At 29.5% G+C, this 15,176-nt stretch overlaps 1 protein-coding gene across 3 annotated transcripts in view; it reads left to right on the forward strand.

The window, feature by feature from the left end:
- LOC143244227 (cAMP-dependent protein kinase type II regulatory subunit-like) overlaps positions 1 to 15,176 on the forward strand; it is an 83,026-nt gene that overhangs the window by 49,303 nt on the left and 18,547 nt on the right. For all 3 annotated transcript variants that reach the window (XM_076488512.1, XM_076488520.1, XM_076488528.1), the window contains 7 exons: positions 2,401 to 2,433; positions 3,802 to 3,854; positions 4,610 to 4,693; positions 6,527 to 6,568; positions 8,834 to 8,898; positions 9,407 to 9,563; positions 11,570 to 11,671. In XM_076488512.1, coding sequence (XP_076344627.1) covers positions 2,401 to 2,433; positions 3,802 to 3,854; positions 4,610 to 4,693; positions 6,527 to 6,568; positions 8,834 to 8,898; positions 9,407 to 9,563; positions 11,570 to 11,671 — 536 coding nt within the window. The remainder of the gene's footprint in view (positions 1 to 2,400; positions 2,434 to 3,801; positions 3,855 to 4,609; positions 4,694 to 6,526; positions 6,569 to 8,833; positions 8,899 to 9,406; positions 9,564 to 11,569; positions 11,672 to 15,176) is intronic.

Here is a 15,176-nt window from a genome sequence, read left to right on the forward strand (position 1 = left end):
GCATCCTAAAGATTGGCACTAATGTACACAACACAGAGGAGAATAATTTGTAACACAGTTAATAACTTGTGCAGTATTCAGATAAAGTAGCATCCTAAAGATTGGTACTAATGTACACAACACAGAGGAGAATAATTTGTAACACAGTTAATAACTTGTGCAGTATTCAGATAAAGTAGCATCCTAAAGATTGGTACTAATGTACACAACACAGAGGAGAATAATTTGTAACACAGTTAATAACTTGTGCAGTATTCAGATAAAGTAGCATCCTAAAGATTGGTACTAATGTACACAACACAGAGGAGAATAATTTGTAACACAGTTAATAACTTGTGCAGTATTCAGATAAAGTAGCATCCTAAAGATTGGTACTAATGTACACAACACAGAGGAGAATAATTTGTAACACAGTTAATAACTTGTGCAGTATTCAGATAAAGTAGCATCCTAAAGATTGGTACTAATGTACACAACACAGAGGAGAATAATTTGTAACACAGTTAATAACTTGTGCAGTATTCAGATAAAGTAGCATCCTTAAAGATTGTGTACTAATGTACACAACACAGAGGAGAATAATTTGTAACACCATCACCAAAGGAAAATAAACAGGGGTGACTAAATAAAACCCAATAATCTTTATTCTTAGCAGTCTCTTTAGTTATTGTAAAATTTTAACAGGCTGATAGGGTAGGAGACTGGGATATCACACATTTGCACAAAACAATGATAAAGTCAGGAACCATGACAGTACCCCACTTTTACATCATAGCAAATGAATGGTAAAATATTGTAATGTTTCAATCACCACACATGGAAATATATTCTAGTTCAAACTCTTTCATCCTAAACATCTTATTTCTCATCTTAGGAGATTAATTTTATTATAACAAAAAAATTGGGGGGTAGACTTTTCTGTTTATTTCCATATGTCCAGCATGCCAAACATTATTACAAAGGTAATGTTTATTATTAGAAAGGTAATTCTATCCCTATTGCATTCTTTTCATATAGAATATATAGCTAAGTACAGACAACCTATACTAAAGTTTTAAAATTTTACTTGAATAAAGATATATTCATTTTTAGTTGTGAAAGGGTTACAACATTTGCTTATTTGGAACTGTTGATAATATAAATTTTTCTAGTCAACTTGCACTTTCATAACATAACTGTTTAATCCTAAATATACGGATGATGTAATATTTAAGTTAGGTTTACTTGTGGATTAGTGTGTAACAAGATTATTTGACAAACTTTCTTTTAAAAGTTTAGGAAATTCTCTTCACAAAGCTTGACTTATACTAATCAACACTTACCTGGTGGAGAGATATAATAAACACTGTACAAAGAGAATTCTGTCCATTAAAACTTAATCTGCTGCATGACTAAATAATTGTATAACAAAAGAATGAAATCAATGCATTGTTTGACCTTGTCAGTGAAAAACATCTGAAATAATCATACAAATGATGTTATATAAACTTTGAGTTCCGTGACTGTATATTATAGACTAGATATTTAATATGATACATCATCAGTTGCCCTCTGATGAGCCAGCAGCACATTTACAGACTTACAGTACTAAAATCCTGGGCTCCATTCTCTGTAATGGACACAACAGAACCTAATGTGGTTTTGCTATGAAGCCTTTTTTTGTTATTTTGTTTATTTAAGATATATTTAGTCAGATACATTGGTCATAAAACAATACTATTATTATTAAATGTATTATATTTTTATTTTTTAATGCTATATACTTTATACAGTCTGTTCTGACTTTTCTGGGAAGAAAGGTGTGTTACAGTTTATCTACACCATTTTCATTGCAAAAATATGTTTTCCTTAATACAAGAGCTCATTAGGGTTACTTGGATGCAAAAAACAACACAGTAGTGGACAGAATGATATATATAGTTTTTAACACTGTATTTATCATAAAATAGTTACACTTTAAAGTGTGTTATTTTCATTAACAACTATATAATATTATACTTCATGGTTTAATTTTGCAATATTTCACAACCATGAGAAGTATAAAATATTAAAATAAGTAAGAAAACTTTGTATACAAATCAAAACTTGAGGCCTGTGTAGGTTCAGTATTGTTCATAAATGTTTAGAAATAGTCTTTATTCATATTACTTTATAGTCTGTTACACATGAGGGAAGCCTATACAGTATAGGTAGGTACTCAAATCATTTACCAAAAAGCTGAACTCGTTGAAATATAATTCACATTTCATTGTTAACTATAGTTTCTTAAATTTGTTTGAAATGTATACTTATACAGTTATTGAGTTATTTTGTGTAGAACTAAAGTTACATTTAATAAAGTAACATCAGAACCTTTCATGTTAATTTTAGATAATTAATCATCTTTCATATCTTCCATAGAACCTCTAAACAGATTTACTAGAAGAAAGTCAGGTGAGTTGGAAATAAATACATATGTTATTAAATAAAATTACTGTTTGTCAATAAATTTTATATAAAATATGTAATTTTTGTGTTAATTTATTAGATTTATGATCCTTTTGCCTTTCATTCATTTTCCTTCCAGTCAAATCAATCAGCCAGAATTTTGTTTCCATTATTTGTGTATCTATCTACAGTAGAGAACATTTTAAAGTTTAGTACTTTATATGAAAATTTATGAATACTTAGTTTCCTTCAACTTGGAGCATATTTTGGGGAAGGTTTGCTCATAGATCTCCCTTCAACTTAGAGCATATTTTGGGGAAGGTTTGCTCATAGATCTCCCTTCAACTTAGAGCATATTTTGGGGAAGGTTTGCTCATAGATCTCCCTTTATATTTATTTTCAAATTATCATATTTCACAGGTAAACTCAATTTTTTGATATTTAGTCGAGTTGGTAAGACAAGGTTTGATTTACTGACATATTGTAGTACAGTTAATGAAGCTTTCAAGCAGTTAGATGAAATCAGATGTTCTATTTGATTATTTGTAACTGAACTTTTAAAAAACCTATAGTTTGGTTAATATAAAGTGTTCATTTTAAATTGGTTTTAATTCTTAAATGTTGATTCATTAATAATTATAAGGGTTATGACAGGGTTAGTAAGGTTTGATTCAAATTAAGAAATAATTATCTGTAATTAAAACATAATTTTCAGTGTTAATGTTAGCTTAGAAAACAAAACAAAAACTGTTGTATCAAATGTATCCAAATAAGTGTAGAGTTAAAATAATTATTTATTGCCTAGAAGTTTAAAATGAACTCAACCTACATTATGTTTGATAAAAATGTTTAATAAACAAATGATATTACAATTTTGGCCTTCCTTCATTATACTTAAATTGGAATTACTATTATTTCAATATTTAAGCAAATTTAGTTTGGAATGCCTCTACATCATTAATAGAATAGTTCTGCCAGTTCTGATTTCCAAAGTGTTTTAACATTAATAATGTTACTGACTTAAAAAAGAAATATATAAACTACAACTGAATCTCTTTGGAAACTGTATTTTGTTTTGTACTTAGTATTTTATCACAAAAGAGGATGTGTAGGAGTCACAATTTTATAGCAGAGTTGTTGTTTTGAATTAAGCACAAAGCTATACAATGGGCTATCTGTGCTCTGCCCACCATGGGTATCTAAACCCAGTTTTTAGCATTGTAAGTCTGCAGACATACTGCTGAGCCACTGGGGGGCTTTATAGCAGATAATATTTGGTGGGGAAAATATTTCAGCTACTGTTTTAGTGTATACACCAAAAATATTAATCCATCAAAATATTTTAACTTGTGACATATTACTTTTTTTTTCCAGTTTTTGCTGAACATTATGACCCTGAAGAAGATGAAGATGATGAAAATAATAAGGTAAAATAATTTAAAAAATTACTGATTAAATTATTGGAAAAGCTGTGCAGATAATGCTTGAACATTTTAAATGTAATTTTTCAATAGTCTAGAGATGTTTTGGATATGTTTTAATCAAAACTCTTGACCTATTGAAATGTTTATTTGATAACTCTTACTTATGAGAGAGACTCTTTGAGACAGCTGTTTATTTTTATGCAATGTACTCTGAAAAGTGGATTCTTATTTATCAGCAACTGTTTCTGTGTACCATGTTTTAGTATTTATTCTCTAATGTATGAATTGTCACATTTTTTATAAGCTATAAACAATGTCTAAGCATTTGCTAGAAGAATATTTAAATGGATACTGTATCAGCCTTATGTTTATTTCATTTGATTAATTTGTTTTCCTTTCTATGAATATTAAGCACTGTTCAGTTGTTTCTGATATTTCAGTGTGTGTTCAACCACTCTTCCCAGGGTTATCGTATACTTGTGTTTCATGATATCAGACAGAGGCAACATTGTCTAGTCTCTGTGTCACATACTTGAGTTACATGGATTTATATCTTGTATTATCCCGTAGTCACATCTACTTGCCTTATTCATTTTTTCTGAGTTTGTAATTAATGCAACATGTTTGCCAAATGTTCTTCTGATGTAATGTAAAAGCTTAATTATTTTATTTATTTTTTTAAATCTCATGCTATTTGAAACTTCAACTGACACTTAGTGGTGTTCAATTTAATCATGTTGTTTTGTCTCTGATTTCAGGTTATCTATCCAAAGTCAGATGAACAGAGAAAACAACTGGTTGAAGCAGTTAAAAATATTCTTTTATTCCGCTCATTGGATCAGGTAATTAATAAAAACAAGTTATCTTAGACTATTTAGTATCATTTCAAAGCAAACTGTTATAGATAAATACTTTAAATTATCATTAACAGAAAATTAGTTAACAAAAGTAAATATAAGTGTTAAAACCATCTTGCATCCAGATGTAAATACAATATTTTGTGCAATACATTTATAAATATTTGTTAACTTAAAACATCAAAAAATATCAATATTCAGGCTTTACTTGCAGCTGTTAAATTGTAAACCATTAATTTAATATGCTCCAAGTTTAAAAGTTTGTGTTGATTTTTAATTCTAAACATGTAAATTATTTATATTCTCAAATAGTTTCACATATCATAATAACTTGATGTTTCTGAAGTATCTGTATTGAAATTGTAAAAATAATTCAAATAAGTTTTAATATTAAAGAAATGTAATTCCGTAGAGGTTTTAAGAAGGCATATCAAAATGGCATCAAGTTTTGTTTTAAAGTACATATCAATATAAATATGTTATTCTATAAAATATCTGTTGAAGCTCGATATTATTGAATTGACTTCCTTTTGAAGTTTAGCCTAATAATAAGCTAAATGGTCTATAATTTGTATTTCATATTGCACAATATCATTATACTCCTGATTTATATAAGAATGAACTCATGTCAACACATAAACATTATCTGTAAGAATATTTTAGTGATGTGTTGAAGCTGTTATTATTTTAATAAATTTATCTTTCATTCTGAATGTTATCTTCTAAGAGGAAAGAAGATATTGTATGTGGTTTGTAAATTTAATTTTTGTGTATTATCAAAACAAATCTGTATTAAAATGTTTGTAAATTTTGATTTTTTTATGTATACAAATAGGTAAATAAACATCACATGATAAACATACCAACCAATTTCATTGTTGTTGGTATAAATTCGTTACTTTTTTTTTTAAACTAAACTAGAAGAATTGTATAATTTTTTAAATAACTTCAATGATCAATTAAGTATTAATTAAGGATTTGAAGTTAAGGATAATTTAAATTATTACAGTATGATGTCAAATTGCAAAGTAAGCCATTTGTATCATAAATATATCTTAAATTGAGTTTTATTATAGATTAAAGTAAAAAAAAAAATGTCATTTTGTTGAACTTCTTTGTACTTAAAACAAAAACATGATATCAGAAAAGGAGTTAGTGAAAACCTGTATAACTTAATGTTTACTTAATTCTGTAGTGATATTTTGAACTAGAATATCCAAGTATAATCCTGTATTCTTTATAATGAATGGCCTGTTTCTAAATCCTGTTTTTACATTCTTTTTAACCAAAAATTCAAATAAATGCTTTGATTTGATGATAATAAATAGTATAAAAAAGCTGAAATTGAATGTTTATTGGTGTTTGCCTTTGATTGTAATTAGAAAACAATTTTTTATTTCCTTAAGCTCAAACCAATTTGTTTTAAATTCAATAGAATAGAGATGTTCTATATTTGTTCTTTGTTAACATAAAATGAATTTTATAAATAAACATCATAATCATATGATATATATCACCTGAAAAACTTTTGAAAACTTGAAGTATTTAGATTATCACTTTATGTTTAAAAAATCTTTTTCAATTTGCAATATTTCTAAAAGTGTAATGTTTGAATCTGGAACACAGTGGTGCCTTAAAAAGTGAATGTGCATAAAATGTTTGGGAAACAAAATGTGGAGTTGTCAAAATGTGTGTTCAATTGTAAAGATAACACTTGTTTAGTGTTCATTATTTTACAAACCATGTAAATGTTATCTAACTAGCATTTTTCTATTGACTTAAGTAATGAGATGTTTGTTTCTTTTGTTTTTATGCTAGGAACAAGTACAGGAATTATTGGATGCCATGTTTGAAAAAAAGGTATTATAGTCCTCCAAATTTTAAATGTAATGTTTTGTCTTTAATTTTTGTAAACTGTGTTTTGTTGTCAATGTGTACTTATTCAGGTCCACACATCTGACAGAAAGTTATATATATCTACAATATAGTCTCAACAAATATTGTGCACAAAATAATTTCAAACACAAGAAGCAAAGATACGTAAGAAAAATAAGTGAAAGTATACAATCTTTATTCACAAACAGTATGCCATAAAACTATTTAGGTTCTAAGTTCTAGAACAGGATGGAAAGACATACTATAAGAGGAAAATGGAAATCCTAATAATTATAATACAGTACTTTCGGGTAAAACAAAGTCCCAGCACAGATTTTACAGTCCTAAAATAACTTGTGTAATTATCATTCCTGTTATGACTTTTCAAAAGAAAGAAACTTCTGACTACATTTATGTAATTAATCAATATTACTGATTCTCTGTGAGTATCAATTATATTGAATAGTGTTGTGTAAAGTAATTAGTCACTTGAATTATGTTTAACTTGAGTAATAGTATGAAAATAAGCAACTGATGAAATTATTGTTTCTGATTATTACTACTTTTAATTATCCCAGCTGTCCAAGTGTTATATGAAAATAATTGATTAGTTACATGTAACTGATTAACCCTTTCATTTTGGGTTGGGTGAAATTCACTCAGCTCATAAACACAAAAGTATCCATCAGAGTTATTATACTATGGATATGTTTACAAAATGTTGTAAGCATTACAAGGCTTTTGTACAGAAATATCAGGTTTATGACTCAGTAATAAGATTTTTTAATTAAAAATGTTCTCAGAAGATACTTTCTTTTAGAATGTTGACTGTCCAGCATGTAGAGTAATTTTCATTTTAAGATTAAAAATACCTTTTATTCATCAGAAAATTTTCAAATTTTACATGTGAAATATTTGCAACTTCCAAATAATTACCAAAGATTTTTAAAGAAAAATTTGTTTTATCTTTTATTTTCACTATCGAATCTAAACTTCTGTACATGTTCAGTAAATTTGACCACTCTTGTAACCATCATAAAAAATCAAGAAATAAATATAAATTATGCTTTTTTTCATTTTAGAATGACTACAAATTATAATTAAAGAACACAAGTATTTAGTCTAAATAGCTTAAATGTCAAAACATTATACATTTATATATGTTTATTTTGATTATATTGACCTTTCAGCCATTACTGGCCGACAGTACAAAAGTTACAATGGTGAGGCACATGTGCACTTGTGTTACTTTGTGCTTACTGTGGGTTGCTAAGCCTTTTCAAGTTTTGCACATAGAAGCTGTTAAACAAAACAATATATAAAACCCCAAAAAATACATTTTGAAATGACATAAAAACATGAATTACTATATTGATACCACAGAATCCACTATAATTTATCAAGTTTAGTATCTAAGCTGTGTTTGAGTTTAAAAAAATATAAAGTTTTAGCTGACTAAAGACTCGAGAGATGATTTTTGCAACCACTTATGTGGACTGTTCAATTTGCAAATTGATAATCTGTGATTATGTGAACGTGAAAGCTGTAAACATGCAGTCACAGAGTAATCTTGTTGCCACTATACATGCATGTATACTTAGGCCTACTGACTGATACTTACGAACTATCTCTTAGATCGAAAAGCTAAGAAGCATGCTTATATTAAAGATGTACATTTCAGCTACTGAAAAAGCCTACATCTAGGCCTAATGATGTAATTCCATTGATAAGAACACGAGAATCACAAGAACAAACGCACAATTTGTAAGCCTGTGATGCAATAAAACAATTCAACAGACCAAACTGTAGAGGGGGATGATTGTATACACCATACTCCCCACCTAAAATGGAGGGGGGATGTATACCACCCCACCCCCCCCCCCCAACCCCCAGGATCTATGCCCCTGAGTGATAGCATTGTTTCTAAAACTTTTGTGCTGGCTAAGCCTGCAGAAATGGTGCAGATGATTTTATAACTTCATTTATTCTTGAATTAAAACTATAAAGTAATTATGGTTTCACCTTAATAGAAATATTAAGGTCACAAAATTAATCTCTTTGTACTTTGGTTTTATTTTACTCCTGAAAAAAATCATAAACAATAAACTTAAAGATAAGTATTTTAGAAGAAAAAAGTTAACTATTCTAAGTATTCACTTTATATTTTGGTTATCTTAAACTTCTCAAATTACAACAGTGTTACTACACTGTTATTTAACATTTCTATTTTCTTGTTTTGTTGACTTCCAGGTTCATGTTGGTGATGTTGTCATTCGTCAAGGAGACGATGGAGACTATTTCTACGTTATACAAAGGTTAGTTCTAACAAAATATATTATGCATAATGAAAACAGTGGCTTCAAACTATTTTAACCTCTGTGAATTCTTTCAAGAAAGTAGATATTTCAGTGAGGTAACAAAAACTCGCATTATAGGTTAGTAAATGTTATTCTTTAACTAGATGTGCCAGATTTATTCAAGTAAACCCATGAAAGTAAAATATGTTAAACAAAAAGTATCTATTTTTTATGGTTTAGTTCTTTTGTGCAAGATTTTTAGTTAAAGATAACGAAGTATTAATTAATTAAACACTTTTTAGTTGGAATTGCATACTTAATTAGTGTTAAGAGAACTTTCATTGGAACCAGCTTGTCATAATAGGCTGCTTGGTTGAACTACTACTAGTTTTCTTCTTACTTATATGTTTTAAAAAATCAAAATTAACTCTTCAATTACAAGGCTCAATCAGCTGCTACAAATTATTTAATTTTCTTTCATACTTTGTATTATTTAGCCTAATTTTTATCTCTTTGTTTTATTTAGTGGAACTTATAACATCCATGTTGACACAGACCAAGAAAATGATAAATTTGTAGGCAAGTATGAAAATACCGGAAGTTTCGGTGAGCTGGCACTGATGTACAATCAGCCTCGAGCTGCTACAATTAAAGCTGTATCTGAGGGATCCCTTTGGGCAATGGTATGTTATTTCAAAAGCTGACATCTACTCTTTTTCCCTAAATATAAACATGAAAAATTGTGTAGGCTTTAACAGAAATAAGAGTCTATAATAATAAAGAATTTTTCTTGACCACTGTAAAAATACTGAGTTAATCTTAATGTTTTTTAAAGTTAATTTTGATGTTTTTGTTACTAGTGAAATAGTTATTATTAGACTACTCTGTAAGAACCTGTCTCATGTTTTTCAGTTTTCAGAAAGTTAAATGAGGAATATTTTTACAGTGTGATTTTTCTTTCTCTCTCATAAAAACAAGCATAGAAAGTTTGTAATAATCTCAGTGTTATGTTAATCACTTCATCAAAAACTTTTAGTTGTTTTTTTATCTTCATTTTTTTTGCCAATTTACAACAATGAAATGTTGTTAATTATTATTAACGTGTTGAATGCCCATTGTATTATGGGAAATAATGATTAATTTTCTTCTCTGAATTATGTCTAAAATGGTTTGTGAATGTCTAAAAATTAATTATAATCTAGTAACTATATGTATGGAGAATGACTATTCTGTTTCTTGTATTTCATGAAAACTACATTTTTTATGTCTATATTGTCATCTCCTTTATGTATTGCTCCATTATCATTTTGCCTTCTTGCCTTCTGTATATTTTTAAGTTATGTTCAAACTTTCTTCTCAATAAATCCTTATAAATTAAACCGTGAAAAATCTGATTCTCAACAATGTATTCCTACTTGGTCAACGTTTTTGGCCCTGTAATTTATTAATTGTGATGATAAAGGCAATGAATTTTATTATTTATTTTGAGATCTTCTTTTGGGGCTCTTTTCCTTGTTTTTCTTTATTAGCCTTCTGAGCTGAAGAAATGTGCTTGAATTTGGGCATTTTAAAAATAAAAATGTGCAGATAGTTTCAACTGGACAAAAATTTATGGTGTTGCATAATTGTGTCTCCTTGACAACCAAGTAAATGTAATGGGGAATTTCAGCTAATGATTGTGATGTTTTTAATGTGCCAGTGACATCATATTTACCAACATATTCTGAAATTTAATTATATGCCCAAAGTAGTGCACCATCAGTTTTATGTAGATACTTCATTGTCACAGCAGAAGGCTCTGTTATTTCATACAAGTTGCATGTCAATCAGTACTGCATTGACCAACATACAAGAATCATAAATGGATACATGAACAACTTTTCATCTGTATGTAGTAATCTTAAGTAATTTTTGTCCTTCATAAAATAGCACTAATTATGTATCATTAAGCTTTGTACCATCACAGCACATATATAAAAATTATACGTAAGCTTCCCTTGCTCCCAGTGACTAAAACATTAAGTCCAAATTATTATAATGCTGAAAACTTGGTTTTCATACCTTTTGACCAATACAGCACAGATAGTCCATTATGTATCTTTGTGCTTAACATCATATAAACAAACAAAACAATAACAACATATCTTCTCCTCATACTTGCTTTAGAATGTCTGCAAATTTTTTTTCCACAAATATTAACATAATCCCAAATTATCCTGCATTTAAAGTACTGTACAAATTGTTTTTTGTGCATAAATGTTACTGGAATACACATGTCATCTGTTGTCTACCAACACCATGGTATCAGTTATATCTGCTTTATAAACATTAAGTTTGAGTTTTAAAGGGTACAATAATATGTGTTGCTTTATAGTTGCCTTGCATAATTTACTGTCCCGAACATATTTACAGGGCTAATTCATTACTTTGGAACATTGTGTGACAGCTAAAAGTTTCTGCTTAATTTGTTGAAAATTGGAACCTTAACTAGGTTTGTAACTCTAACAATGATAACCTATATTTCATTTTTCCATATTTATTTGCTCAGGGATAAAGGCATGATTTATCAAATATATTATAGAAACTTAACCTCATTGGACAAACAAGAAAAGAAAGATGAATGATAAACTTAATAGACCATTTTAAATAACGTTTATTTGAGCATAATTATTTTGTTTGTTGGCCTCAGAGTCGACAAGTATTTAGAAAGATTGTACTGAAGGGTGCTTTCAAAAAGAGGAAGGAATATGAGTCACTTCTGGAAGGAGTTCCATTGTTACAGTCTCTAAATGTAAGTTTTATGTTTGTTTATTCACATTTTGTGTTTAATTTTTAACATTTCCAATATTTGTTCTCATTATTAATTTGTTCACTACATCTGTGAGTGCTGCTATTTAACATTTAAAGTATATGTAATGAAATTAAGGTTTTGTTAAAGCTTTAAATATAATCAAAATTTAAATTAAATGCTATTAAATGCATATATACACTGCTGGCCAAAATCTTGAGGTCAATGAAGACAAAATATGCATTTTGCATTGTTAGACTCAACCATTTATTTGAGTAGAGCTTTGAAAGATGAAAATAAGAAAAGGGAAAATAAAATAAAAAACTTTTCTAGCATTTAATAGGGAAAGTGTGAACACTATGAAAATAGCCTAAATACTAGCTGGTCTAAAGTTTAAGACCATACTGAAACAAAGCATTAATCGGAAGACACATAACGAAATTTAGTCATTTATGTTCAAACATTAGCATCGTCAACATCTCCCACTGACATCTTCTGTGTTACGTTGGGTAAAAACATGGCAAAAGCTAAAAAGTTGACAGAGTTTGAACGTGGCAGAATTATCGAGCTGCAAAAGTGAGATTGGGCACAGTAAAACTGCTGTTGCAAATTTCTTAAAAAAACCCTGAGAGATACGGAATGAGAATTTTAAGTGGTCGGCCCAAGAAAATTTCCCGGCATTGAGCAGGAGGAATTGAAGGGTTATCTGGCAAGACACCAGCTGATCGTTGAACCAGATTAAAGCCATTATATACACAGAATGCAGCTGAAGAACAATAAGATGGCATCTATGAGAGAGAGGTTTTAAAAATCATAAACGTTTTCAAAGGCCACGCCTTCTTCCACACCATGAAACAGCTCAGTTAAACTTTGTTGAGAAGCACTAAACATGGATTGTAGAAAAATGGAAGAAGGTTTTGTTCTCTGATGACAAAAAATTTAATCTGGATGGTCCAATGTTACTGGCATGACAAGGATATCCCACCGGAGACATTTTCTACACGACACAGTGGAGGAGGTTCCATCATGATCTGGGGTGCTTTCTCCTTCCATGGAACAATGGAGCTTCAGGTTATACAGGGGCATCAAACAGTATCTGGCTACATTGACATGTTGGAGAGAGCATCCTTATTGACTGAAGGCCCTCGCTTGTGTGGAAATGACTGGATCTTTCAGCAGGACAACGCTGCAATCCACAGTGCCTGGGGAACAAAGGACTTTTTCATGGCAAATAACGTGATTCTTTTGGACTATCCAACGTGTTCGCCCGAACTGAACCTCATTGAAAATGTTTGGGGTGGATGGCAAGGCAAGTCTATAGAAATTTACATCAATTCCAAACAGTGCATGATCTTTGTGAAGCCATCTTCACCACTTGGAATAACATTCCAGCCAGCCTCCTTCAAACGCATATATCGACCATGCCAAAGCAAATTTTTGCAGTTATTCACAATGCAACTTACTACTGAGACTTCTTGTTGGGCATTTTCTATCCTGTTTAGGACTTCTTTTTGGTATGGTCGTAAACTTTTGACCAGCTAGTATTTAGGCTAATTTCATAGTGTTCACATTTTCCCTATTAAATGCTAGAAAAGTTTTTTTATTTTCCCTTTTCTTATTTTCATCTTTCAAAGCTCTACTCAAATAAGTGGTTGAGTCTAACAGTGCAAAATGCATATTTTTCCTTTATGTTCATTGGCCTTAAGATTTTGGCCAGTGTGAATTTTTCTGGTTACTTTTTTCTCATCTGTTTTATTTCATGAGAATTTTCTTTAAAATTTGATTAAACTTTTATCAATGTGTATCAATACATTTAGCATCAAGATATACTTTATTATTCAAATTTTAGGATCATACAACTTTTATCTTTCTATTTCAAAAAGAAATGTCAAAATTCATTCTCAATATCTACTTGTCTATTTCACGTAATGCTTCTTCATTCTGAATTGACAATGTTTAGTTTACTTTTACCTCTGTATGGCCTAAATGTTGTAGAATGTGCACTGTTATACTGTAAATATTCCCAACTCAATTTGTTAGTTCATACTGAAAAAGCTCTCACTTATGGAGATACAAGCAATGAAGTGAAAAACCACACACAACTCTTGTAGAACACACTGCTTTCAAACATTATCTTTAACATTTGCAGTTGCAAGATTCGTAACCAACAGAAAGTAATTATTTTTTCAATTTACTGACAGTTATTATGCATAAACCATTGAAAAGAGTAAATTTAAACATATTTTTTAATAGCTTAGTCACAATGCCAGATAAATTATATAACTTTCAACATTCTACGTGTCTGTGGAAATACTGCATATCGGAAATTTCAATGAAATTACTTTTGAGACCACATTATCATTATTAATAGTTATGGCTAACCTTTGACCTCCCCTTCTGTTATATGAGTGCAAAAGCTTGAATAAGACAAGATTCCAGACTTAAGTACTAAATTTCTTGGTTTTTCTTTATATTTTTTGTTATTACAAGAGTAAATAAAACATAAAAGGAGAGAAACTTTGTAAGTTAAGTAAGGAAACTTAAACGAAATTAAATGAATAAAATATTCGTCATTAGTTGTAGCACACAACAAGTGTGAGGCTGTATAATTTAGTATGAGTGTGCTGCAAAGTGGATCTACTGTTTACATTAAGCTGTCCAGTTTAATAAATAGGTTTCACCATAGTCTCAGAGGATCTAAGTGCAACTGTAAAGAAATACTAAATGAATAATTTAGTTACTGTGACTATAAAAATAAATTTTGTGTAATTGTCTTTCACAATTCACTGTCATTCTAGAAAAGCATCATTTTTTGTCACATGATGATCACAAAGTCGTTTAAATGGGCAGAATCCATATACAATGTTAAGTACAGAAAATTAACTGCAAAGTTTTACTAAAAACAGTAATTTCAATACTCATTTAGGATGTTATAAAACTGAAATATGAAACTTGTAAGATGTGAGTGTATTTCAATCTTAACTTAAAATCACCATAAATTCCCAGATAAACCTTGAGTAAAAATACTAAATCAAAATATCTGTTGTTTTTTTTTTATGTGTGCAGAAGGTTGGTAATGCTTACTGCAGCTTTCCAAGTTTCATGAAGATTTACATTGAAAGTTATATTTCATATACTTAGTAGTTAGTTGGTGGTTGCAACTGACTGAGCCTGAAACCAACCAATTAAGAGAGGAAAACAGCTTTTATGTACATACATTAAAGTTTATATTACTAATAGCAAAACAACTATTCATGATGCTAGAAAAACTCATAGGCTCAAAAAGTCTTGATAGAAATAACTTAGGGTACAAAACATGATCTACAACCATATGGAAAGCACTCTACATAGGACAAGAAATAATACAGAGATGATGTACATGCACCTAGTAGAAAAGATTCAATGACCAAAACATAGATCTCTGGATTGGTTTCCCCACACTGAATGAAAAGTGCCACCACCATAAAAAAAACCAACCCCAAACAATGTTAAATGAGAAGGAAATTAT

The sequence above is a fragment of the Tachypleus tridentatus genome, chromosome 1 (genome assembly GCF_004210375.1).
Source record: "Tachypleus tridentatus isolate NWPU-2018 chromosome 1, ASM421037v1, whole genome shotgun sequence".
NCBI classification, from domain to species: Eukaryota; Metazoa; Arthropoda; class Merostomata; order Xiphosura; family Limulidae; genus Tachypleus; species Tachypleus tridentatus.